Source organism: Corapipo altera, unplaced genomic scaffold (genome assembly GCF_003945725.1).
Source record: "Corapipo altera isolate COAL_440 unplaced genomic scaffold, ASM394572v1 99309, whole genome shotgun sequence".
Classification (NCBI taxonomy): Eukaryota; Metazoa; Chordata; class Aves; order Passeriformes; family Pipridae; genus Corapipo; species Corapipo altera.
Window position 1 is genome coordinate 1 of NW_020885613.1, and position 11375 is coordinate 11375.

Consider the following 11375-nt stretch of genomic DNA (forward strand, 5'->3'; position numbering starts at 1 on the left):
GCATATATTTTTGCTTTACTTGATGAAAAGAAAACTTGATTAAACCTGGTATGAGACTTGGAGGGGAAGGGTCGAGTTTCGATATCAGTTAATAAAATTATTAGGGACTAACACACATTATAACCTTGAACTGAAAAAATAGGATTTTGGGGTTTATTTAACAAAAGATTACACAGGGACAGAATTTTAAAACTGAAACAGACTGTTTCTGGGAATCACCGCTTCATACGTAGTGTCCAGTCATGGTGTGGTTTTCCCATTAGTGTGCTTTTGGTCAGACTAGTGTTACAAAATTCATGAGTGTGGTGAGTTGACCCTGGCTGGACTCCAGATGTCCCCTCAAGCCACTCTGTCACTCCCCTCAACTGGACAGGAAGAAAATATAATGAAGGTTTGTGGGCAAGATAAGGACAGTGAGAGATCACTCACACATTACTGTTATAGGCAAACCAGACTCTATCTCCAGAAATTATTTCAGTTTATTACAATTGAATCAGAGTACGGTAATGAGAAATAAAACCAAATATCAAAACAGCTTCCTCCCACCCCTCCCTTCTTCCCTGGGCTCAGCTTCACTCCCAATTTCTCTACCTCCTCTCCCAAAGGCACAGTAGGGCAGCAAATGAGGGTTGTGGTCAGTTCATCACATGTTATTTCTACTGCTTCTTCCCCTTCACTCTCTTCCCCTTTTACCAGTGTGAGGTCCCTCCCATGGGAGACAGTTCTCTAATGTGAGTCCTTCCCACAAGCTGCAGTTGTTCAAGAACTCTTCAGCGTGGGTCCCTTCCATGGGGTACACTCCTCCAGGGTGTACTGCTCCAATGTGGGTCTCCCGTAGGGTCACAAGTCCTACCAGTAAACTTTTTCCAGTGTGAGCTCCTCTCTCCATGGGTCCACAGGTCCTGCCAGGAACCTGCTCCAACGGAGGCTTCCCATGAGGTGACAGCCTCTTTCAGGCATCCACCTGATGCATCGTGGACCTCCATGGGCTGCTGAGGCCTGCCTCACCATGACCTTCACCTCAGGCTGCAGGGGAATGAAGCACCTCCTCCCCCTCCTTCAGCACTGACCTTGGTGTCTGCAGACTTGTTTCACATATTCTCACTCCTCTCTCTGAGCTGCATTTGCTGTTGCCCAGGGTTTTTTCTCCCCTTCTGAATTATGTTATCCCAGAAGCACTACTACCATTGCTGATGGGCTCAGCCTTGGATCTGGCTGGCACTGGCTCTATCAAATACAGAGAAAGCTTTTGGCAGCTTCTCACAGAAACCACTCCTGCAGTCTCCCACTAACAAAACTTCACCACGTAAGCCCAATACAATGGACAGTATAATTTCTCCTTAGAATTCTTGGCTTATTGGAAAAATGGACTCCTATGTCTTTGTGCTATAGCACAGACAAAGCTGATCAGCTGACCTGAGGGGGTGTATGGCCATGTCCAGGGTCTTTGAGGTGTGAAGAGGAATATCCTTTGGCTCTTCTGACTGAAGAGGTTGTTTTTGCACCAGTTCCTGTGAGGGTGGTTCTATTGAAGTCCTGTCCCCAAATGTGTGTGACCTTGGGATGTACAGAAAGAGCAGACGAGGGCCTTGTTCTGTTCTCCTTTATTCCTAAATGCATTTTCTACTTGTGCCAGTTTTGTACTTTTCAAGATTGTTGAGAAAGTTGTATTTCTTTACATCTATGTGTTTTTAACGTACCAGTGATTATATTCATCCCATTATAAAGGAATTAATTGATATTTAACAGAGAAAAACAATAACTGGGATTAGAGAATGGGGGGGCATGAGAACAACTGATAAGAACTTAGAACAAGAGTATGTAAAAATATTTTTTTATTTATATTGAACCTTATTTTAGCAATAAAAAACCAAATTCAACCATTCAACAATTTCATCAAATTCCATGTGTTTTCTTTTCATAGGACTGGACTCAACATATTGAACAGAAGACAACTATATACTTCTATGTTTCTATAAAAACACAAGATAAACCTGGACAGCATAATGAGACCCCTCAAAAATACCTATGTCTTTGTTTGTGCCTTTACATTCACACTATGGAATAATATCCAGCCAACTGTGGAAAATGAATTTATTGCAAATTATTCAGGCAGATTGCTAACTAATGTTCCAAAAAACATTCCACTACATACTCAAGTATTAGATTTATCACATAATAGGATCTCTGGAATTAGTATCTCAGAATTTATTTACCTTTCTGACCTTCAAGTATTAAATCATTCTCATAATCTAATTACGGTGCTTGACTTTAGTGTCTTTGTTTTTAATGAAAATTTAGAATACTTAGATTTATCTCATAATAACATTTTGAAAGTTTGCTGTCTAACTCTTACATGTCTTAGACATTTAGATCTTTCTTACAATAAGTTTACTGCCTTGCCTATCTGCCAGGAATTTGAGAACATGTTTCGTTTGGAGTACCTAGGATTAAGTGCCATGATGATACGAAGGTCAGACTTCAGGTATATCAAACATTTGCAGCTGCGCACTGTCTTCCTGACCTTGGGAAACTTTTCTCTGTATGAGCCTCAGAGTCTGACAGCCTTAAATACAAAGAGGCTCCACATTGATTTTGCAGCAAACCAAAACTTCAGTTTTTCCCTCTTGTATGATGGAATGAGTATTTCAGAAAATTTAAAAATAGTTAACTTAATATATACCTTGAGCTATAAATATTTCCCCTCTCCTCCTTTAATACTTCTGAAGAAAATCAAGACAACAGCTCTCATTCTTGACACTGTGGATGTACAATGGCCTATCATTCTGCAAATTTTCCTGTTTATTTGGTATTCACCTGTGGAGCATTTGACTGTGAGAAATTTGACTTTTCGGGGATCACTGGAGGAGCTGACTAAATATGAGTTTCTACCCTTGTTAAGTTCTCTGGAACAGTTAATCTCTTTTGATGGCTCCATGAAAGCATTAACTTTGGAGCATGTTCGTATTAAGATTTATTACTTCAACCAGGAGATTCTGTACAGACAGTTTTCAGAGATGAATATTGCCAGTTTGACAATATATGATGCATATATGCCACACATGCTGTGCCCAAATAGAACAAGCTCATTTCAGTATTTAAATTTTTCTCGCAATGCCCTGACGGATGAGTTGTTCCAGAATTGTGGCACTTTAATAGATCTGAAATTACTTATTTTGCAATGGAATAAATTTGAGAGCCTTCTCAAGGTAAGCTTCATGACCAGCCGTATGAAATCACTGAATTATCTGGACATGAGCAACAACTTGCTGCGCCACGACGGAGCTGATGTACAATGCCAGTGGGCTGCGTCTCTGACAGAGTTGGACCTGTCCTCCAATCAGTTGGCAGATGCTGTCTTTGAATGCTTGCCAGTCAACATCAAAAAACTCAACCTACAAAACAATCAGATCAGCAGTGTCCCAAAGGGGCTGGCTGATCTAAAATCCTTGGAAGAGCTGAACCTGGCATTGAACAGGCTGGCTGACCTGCCGGGGTGCAGTAGCTTCACATCCCTGCAGTTCCTGAACACAGAGATGAATTCGATCCTCACCCCATCTACTGACTTCTTCCAGAGCTGCCCAAGGGTCAAGAAGCTACAAGCTGGGCACAACCCATTCAAGTGTTCCTGTGAACTGCAAGACTTTATCCGTGTGGAGAGGCAGTCAGGGGGGAAGCTGTTTGGCTGGCCATCAGCGTATGTGTGCGAGTACCCGGAAGGCTTGCGAGGCACGGAGCTGAAGGACTTCCACCTGAGTGAACTGGCCTGCAATACAACGCTGCTGCTTGTGACAGCCCTGCTGCTGACGCTGGTGCTGGTGGCTGTGGTGTCCTTCCTGTGCATCTACCTGGATGTGCCCTGGTACGTGCGGATGACGTGGCAGTGGACGCAGACGAAGCGGAGAGCTTGGCACAACCACCCCAAAGAGCAGGAGATGGTTCTGCAGTTCCACGCGTTCATTTCCTACAGCGAGCACGATGCGTTGTGGGTGAAGAACGAGCTGATCCCAAACCTGGAGAAGGGGGAGGGCCGCATACAACTGTGCCAGCACGAGAGAAACTTTGTCCCCGGCAAGAGCATTGTGGAGAACATCATTAACTGCATTGAGAAGAGCTACAAGTCGATCTTTGTGTTGTCTCCCAACTTTGTGCAGAGCGAGTGGTGTCACTATGAGCTGTACTTTGCCCATCACAAGTTATTCAGTGAGAATTCCAACAGCTTAATCCTGATTTTACTGGAGCCGATCCCTCCATACGTTATCCCGGCCAGGTATCACAAGCTGAAGGCTCTCATGGCAAAACGCACCTACCTGGAGTGGCCGAAGGAGAGGAGCAAGCATGCCCTTTTCTGGGCTAACCTGAGGGCAGCTGTTAACATTAACCTGCCATCCAGTGATGAAAACAGGTGTGGGGAAACAGATTAAGAATCTTTCTAATGGATTTTATTCTGTTTTATCTTTGAGAAGCAATAAATATTTCTTTCCTTTTTTGTCAATGTATTTAACTTTTTCTACCTGGTTGTCTGTGTTGCCTCCTAACTGTAGTCAAAATCCAGCTCACTTTATTGCAAATCTCTTGTGATAGCAAATCACAAATGAGTTTGAATGTGGATTTTGCTCTATGGTAGTGAGTTTTTCCTCAGCACAATAAAAGTCTGGGGCACTTGGCATAGTGGTGTGGAAAAATACTCGAGCTTGATGGAGAGTTTGCAGAGCTGCTCTAATCACAAAGCTCAGACAACTTGGTCAAAGGACATCTTTTACTGAAATTAGTCTGCACAAAAGAAAATTACGTATCCTGAAAAAAAAGGAAAGATGAGCTGCTTCACCTTTTGGAGCTCATAGCTTGGCACTGCAGCAAGGGAAAAGCAGTGAATTGACAATCAGAGCTCTAATTCTCATCCTCTGATAGTTTGGTACTATTTTGATCCTGAGAAATACCCTGACCCAAGGGTATCTGCATTAACAGAACTGCCTTCCTCATTGTTATTCATGTTTTGAGAAACTCCTGACTTCTCTACATCATGCCTTTTTTTCCCAGCTTTCTTCTTTTTTCTTCTTTTCACTCCTATATCTTACTTTTTGCTTCTTAAAAGAATCTGTCCTTTTCAGCTGAAATAGCTTCTGTAGCACAGCTGTGAGTTGTGATCAGAAAGGCAATAACCAGTCAGAGGCTGAAAAAATTTGCCAGGTCTTGGTACTGGAGGTAAGACTTTATTAATGGAGTTAGAAACACAAACTACATTCACGATATTTGCTTTCCTTTATAGAAATACAGCAGGTCCCTCTACCCATATTTGTGCTGTTTCAGCTTCAAAAAAGCATAGCTGGGCTCAGGAAAACATTCACAGCTGCTAAAGATGATGACAGCAAACTTCCTCTTTGCCCCAAGAAGGGAAGATCATTTGAAATACCACAGTTAGATGACCAGCAAGTAGGAAGTTTCCCTTAAAAAATGTGTTTCAACAAGAATATGAGAGAAGAAGGGCTGTTAAGAAATCCTCATTAAGTATAGAATGTTTGCATTTTATCTCATCCTTTTCTTCCATTATTATTAAAAAAAATATTAATTTTGATATTTCTTTTTGCATGAGGTCTAAGCAGGCTGAGATCTCTTGACTTGAAGTCTTGAGCTGTGAGTGACTGTTTATGATCTGTAGAGGAAAGGTCAAATTTATCACCTTTAGCTCTCATATCCCACCTAGCCTCAAAATTAGTATAATGCCTATTACCAAATTGAAGCCACTTCGTTCAGGACTGTAGAAACAAATGTTGTTTTCTCTGCTTCCTCCTTCCCCTCCCACTCATGCTTCAGTGTATGACTCATTTAACCCTTCAAAAACTGAAGATGATCCGACTTTGGGGTTTGCCTATCCCGTTCACAGAAGCAGGGATAGCTGGATCGTTATGTGGTGCCTCGCTTGAAAATTTTCTTTGAGAGCCTCAGACTTTTAAGTCAGTAGCCCTTGAAACTTGTGTAATACAGATAATATCCTCTGTTGTTTGTAACCTTAAGAACTCATCTGGCTTCTTCTGTTGGCTGGAGGACAAAGAAACTCCCTGAAATTCAGAAAGTGCACCAGGAGTCCTTTCTCCAGAAGGACTTGAAGGTTTTAGCAAGGTTTGCTTGCCTCTTTGGAAAGAACTTGGGAAACTGACATCTGGATGTAGCTGGTGTGATGATAAGCAGAAATATATAATTACAGGTTTCTGGTATATGTTCAAAATCCTTGAGTGGAAAGAGTGGCTTTTAATAAGCATAGGCATCAATTAAAACTTGTACTTTGGAACCAGAAGCCCACATACTATTAGCTTTTTTTTTTTTCCCGTGATATGTACCAAATAATTGATAAAACAGCTACACATGCAATGAATTATTACATATAGTTTCTCTGATTCCACAGGAGATGATGAGTTTCTCAAATGATATATATCAGAATATTTCAAACAATTATTTTAGCCTCTGTCATACTCTCGAACCTTTCGATAAAACCAGTTTTAATCCAAGAAGAAATTTTTCCTGTACTGGGACCATGTGTTGTCTCACATCACGTCAACCACTTTATCTGTTTTGGAAAGTAATTAACCTTTTCTGTGCAGCCTGGGGATGTGTTCCTGCAGTTGGTTCTGCACTGAAATCTGGAACTGCTAATGCACTCCACTTATCAGGAAAAGGGAGTGTGTAAATGTGTTCTCATGTCAGATACCATATCAGAGCAGATTCCTGGCATTTGACTAGTCAGCTCAGTGACTAGCAGGAATGCTATTTTTATGTACATTAAAATATCAACATACAAAACTGATAGTATGGGGGTTAAACACTCTCCCAAACCTAAAAAAATGTGCAAAATGAAGTGTAAATGTTTTTGTGTATATCTAGGTAGTGTATAGTACAAAGGAAACTAAACTGCAACAGACTGAGTCCTGACACAATGTGGGTTGCCCTACTGAAAGCTGGGCTCTTTTATGGCTTTAGAAGTGTTACAAAACATCATCACAGAAGATCAACTGCAGAGAGTTAGAGCAAGGAAAGGCACTCAAGGGAAAATAATGGGACTCTGTGGGAGATAAGGCATTCTGCTGAGGAGAAGGTTCAAAACCTCTGTGAAACCCATGTTTTTACTCAGGCCTTTGGTTTGTCTGGTTTTTCTTTTGGAAATATTTACTGAGATTGACTATACTGCTCATTTTTAGTTACTGTTTCATCAAGAGGAAGCAGTATTTATAAACCAATAAAGTGAGAAAGTCGTGTGTTCTTCAAGGTGGCTCTGTGTTACCAGTTTCATTTCCACAGCTTTGAACCTTGTGTCTATTTGTGCCAAAGCAAGATAGGCTTGAGCATAAATGTGATACAGTCTCTGCTCACTTTGACTTGTAGTGGCATTTAGCCTTTGTTTCATCTACTTGACATACAGGGTTAATTTGTGACAATGAGAGTTGCAATTGAAGATAAGATCCTTGGTATGACCAAGCACCAGCTTTGCAATTAACTTTTCATGAGTGCTTCAATGAGTCTGTTTGCTCTGACTATGTTTTAGTTCCATGTCTTGCACATGTAAGCTCACTTCTGCAGTTCTAGTTAGAGAGGTTCTTCACACTTTTGGCACGGTGATGGTCCTGAATAGCTTCTGATACCTGACCAAGTGTAGCTGTGGTTCCTATCTGGGTAAGTAATGACAACACACAGGCAGAAGTGTGAAATATGTTTTCATAAAGATAAGTGCTCATTGGTAGAACAATCTGCAGAAAACCGCAGCAGTATAAAATTCAGAAATGGAACAAAGTGTCTGCATGAATCTACATGTACTGACTATGGAAAGAATGGTATTTAGCTCATACTTTTCAGGATGCATGAACAGAAATACATTGCTTTTATTTTTTGCCAGTCATAAAAAATGACTGAATCAGTAAACTGAAAACAGCCCCAAACAAAACTTTGTTGAATTTGTTAGTAAAAATAACCATTATGCAATGTTCCTAATAGTTTAACAGAGGTATTCAGGAGTATCGGTTTTATTTTAACTCATTGCAATTTTTTCTTCACGTCAAACTGTTTATTTGAATGTATTTTGAAGTCTCATAAAGAAGAGTGGTAAGGAAATTAAACACACTACAACTAAAAGGTGCTTTTTATAGCTATATGTGCACTAGCTTCAATTCTGATGACAGTTGATGGCGTATTTGATTTCATCCATGCAGCAAAGTTTTTTTTATGGATTATATTGGAAGTAAAGCTGCCACTGTTCTGCATTATTGCAATATCGTTGTTCTGTCAACAAGTGCCTTAGTCTACTTATTTTCATGGATAAATGGCTAGAAATGGGAGCTTCTCTTTTAACTTTGAGTCAAGGCAGTGTCAGCTGACAAGCAGACTCTTCCTGCTTATTGAGAAACATTAATGATCCCTGGTCTTGTCTCAGGTCACAGATGACCCAGACTTTTCTCTAACATATTACTCAATTCTCTGCACGGAGAAAACCAGAATAATTTTAGTTCAGTTCAGTTTTAGTCATCAATCTCAAAGTGAATAATAGCAATTTTCTTTCAGCAAACCAAAGGATTAAATTATTTACAAAATTGAAAAGGTAACTGCAAAAGGAAACTTTCAAAGGAATCTAATGCAAGCTTGAAACGTAGCTAGCACCTGCTATCTAGAATTAAATTTCATGGTTTTCAGGTTCTTTAACTGAATCTTTAGCTGTTGTGTTAGTTTGGAGGCTTATAGGAGTGAAATGTTGGTTTTGGTTATTGTGTTTAACTCCAGCCCACAACTAAGTACCATGCTCACTTCCCTGTTGTCCCCCATCCCCAGTGGGGAGGAGAATCAGAAAAAAAGTAAAACTTGTGGGTTGAGATAAGAGCAGTTTAAGAATTAAAACAAAGTAAAATATAGTAATGATGATGATAATGATGGTGATGATGATGACATTGAGAGAGAGAGGACTAAAATGCAGGAGAAACAGGTGATATACAATACAATTGCTCATCACCCACTGACCAATGCCCAGCCCATCGCTGAGCAATGATCAGCCCTCCTGACCAACCCTCTCCCAATTTATGTACTGAGTGTGATATTCTGTGTTACAGAATATCCCTTTGGTTGGTTCACATTGGCTGTCCTGGCCATGCTCCCTCTCGGCTTCTTGTGCACTTCTTTGCTGGCACAGCATGGGAAACTGGAAAGTCCATGTCTTAAAAATAAGAACTACCCAGCAACAACTAAAACATCAGTGTATTATGAACATTGTTCTCACACTGAATGCAAAATAGTCTTGTACCAGCTATTAGGAAGAAAATTCACTCTATCCCAACCAAAACTGGGACAGTTATTTACATCTGCCTTTACAATACACTCACTCTCTGCTCTGTTGATTTGTTCCCTGGACTTGTGCCCCTGTTCAAAACTTGAAGTGGATGGCTGCTTTACTGGATTCCTTCATCCACTGATTGCCCTATATTGCCATATTCTTAATGGCTTCATTACAGGTTTCTTATCATAGGGAATATTCTCTGTTAATTTTTTGTAATTTTTTTTGAATGAAGCTACAATGTGGGATATCCTTGATACCTATCCGAGGCATTTCTAGTGTAAAGATAACTGACCTGTAAAGGTTTTTAACTGTGTCAGTTTGCACCTGTTACTAACTTTTGAGATATAAGCTTTTGCTATTGTGTTACAATGTGTTACATTAATTACTCTGCTTGTGGAGCAAAAAAATTTGTCAGGGTAGAGCTCTGCAAGAGATCTTGATACAGAGAAGTTCAGTGGGGGTTCTGCTTCCTCTTTTCCGTGTGTGCAAAGAGGAGATGCAGTTGATGGGTTTCCAGAACATCTGTGTAACAACAGAAGCAGACTTGAAATTAGAAATGCAGAATTATTTAAATAATCTTGCCACGGGGAATATTCTGTACTGCAGATAGGTTTATTTTCTCCTAAACTGTACAGTTATGTAAATATTACAGAAGTAAATGTATTTTTAGTCTGAACTGTTAGAAGTTCCCTTTCATTGTGCTCTTAATACCTGCATTGTATGGAAATTTTATTAATTCTTAGAATTGTGTAGCCTGATTAAAAAATCCTGTTCTTTCTGCTTCCTGAGGTAGTAATTATTAAGAAATTAGCATATCATGTGAAATTCCCCATCTTGAAGATTACATGTGTTTGTAATTCTATTTTGAGGATATTAACTGACTATGCAGAGGACTTTTGCTGGTTCTTCAACTTGGAGATGAATTCCATGCACTAAAGGTGGGTTATAATTGCTCCATTATTCATAATTTTTTCTCTTTGCTATATTTATCTTGGACTTCATCAAATCTCAGGTGCTAGTATTGCTTCAGTGTTGGAAGATAATCTTGCATGTGGAGATTTCAGTGAAAATGCTCATCTGTATGTTGAATTTCAGTGAAGGGGAAAGGGGGAAAATCATTTGGTGTGGCAATTTTAATTCTCAGCCAACTCTAATTTAATACCAGTCTAAAACAGCATTGGAGGGGTAACTGTTGATCCTTAATATTGCTTTGCTAGATGCATTTGCTTTACTCTCTGACTGTGGCAGTCTTCATTGCTATCCACTGTGTCTCATCCCTTGTTGCAGCGTGTAGCATAGCATGTACAATAAATTAAAACTCATTGGCAATGGAGCATGGACAGAGAATGTATTTCTGTTTTTTTTCTCCCTTCAAAACATTTCTTGCTTTATTCCTGACATCCCTTTTGGCCAGGGGGAAATTCCTCCAGATAGTTCCAGATCAAAGTTTATTTGATTCAAGAGTTAGATTGTTTACCAGCCTGGACTCTGAAGAACAGGGTCAACTGCTCTTTGAAGGATGCTGGGTCAGATTTCCTTGTCTTGTTTCCTCTTGTGAGTGATACCATACTTCGACCAAACATCCCAGCTTCATTTCTATTGTGCCCTCAGACACCCCAGCACAACTTTCTGAAGACCTAATTTGACCACTCCATTGGATTTAATTGAGGTAGAGATTTATATTTTACTGATTTTCTCCTTTATTGCTTTTGGTGATGTTAATTGCATATATTTTTGCTTTACTTGATGAAAAGAAAACTTGATTAAACCTGGTATGAGACTTGGAGGGGAAGGGTCGAGTTTCGATATCAGTTAATAAAATTATTAGGGACTAACACACATTATAACCTTGAACTGAAAAAATAGGATTTTGGGGTTTATTTAACAAAAGATTACACAGGGACAGAATTTTAAAACTGAAACAGACTGTTTCTGGGAATCACCGCTTCATACGTAGTGTCCAGTCATGGTGTGGTTTTCCCATTAGTGTGCTTTTGGTCAGACTAGTGTTACAAAATTCATGAGTGTGGTGAGTTGACCCTGGCTGGACTCCAGATGTCCCCTC

The 11375-nt window shown here is 39.9% G+C and overlaps 1 protein-coding gene across 1 annotated transcript; it reads left to right on the forward strand.

The window, feature by feature from the left end:
* Positions 1-1455: 1455 nt before the first annotated feature.
* Positions 1456-4495, forward strand: LOC113940677 (toll-like receptor 6). The gene has a single exon (XM_027631815.1). It carries the CDS (start codon positions 2007-2009, stop codon positions 4422-4424), a length of 2418 nt encoding a protein of 805 aa, XP_027487616.1. The 5' UTR covers positions 1456-2006; the 3' UTR covers positions 4425-4495.
* Positions 4496-11375: the final 6880 nt, after the last annotated feature.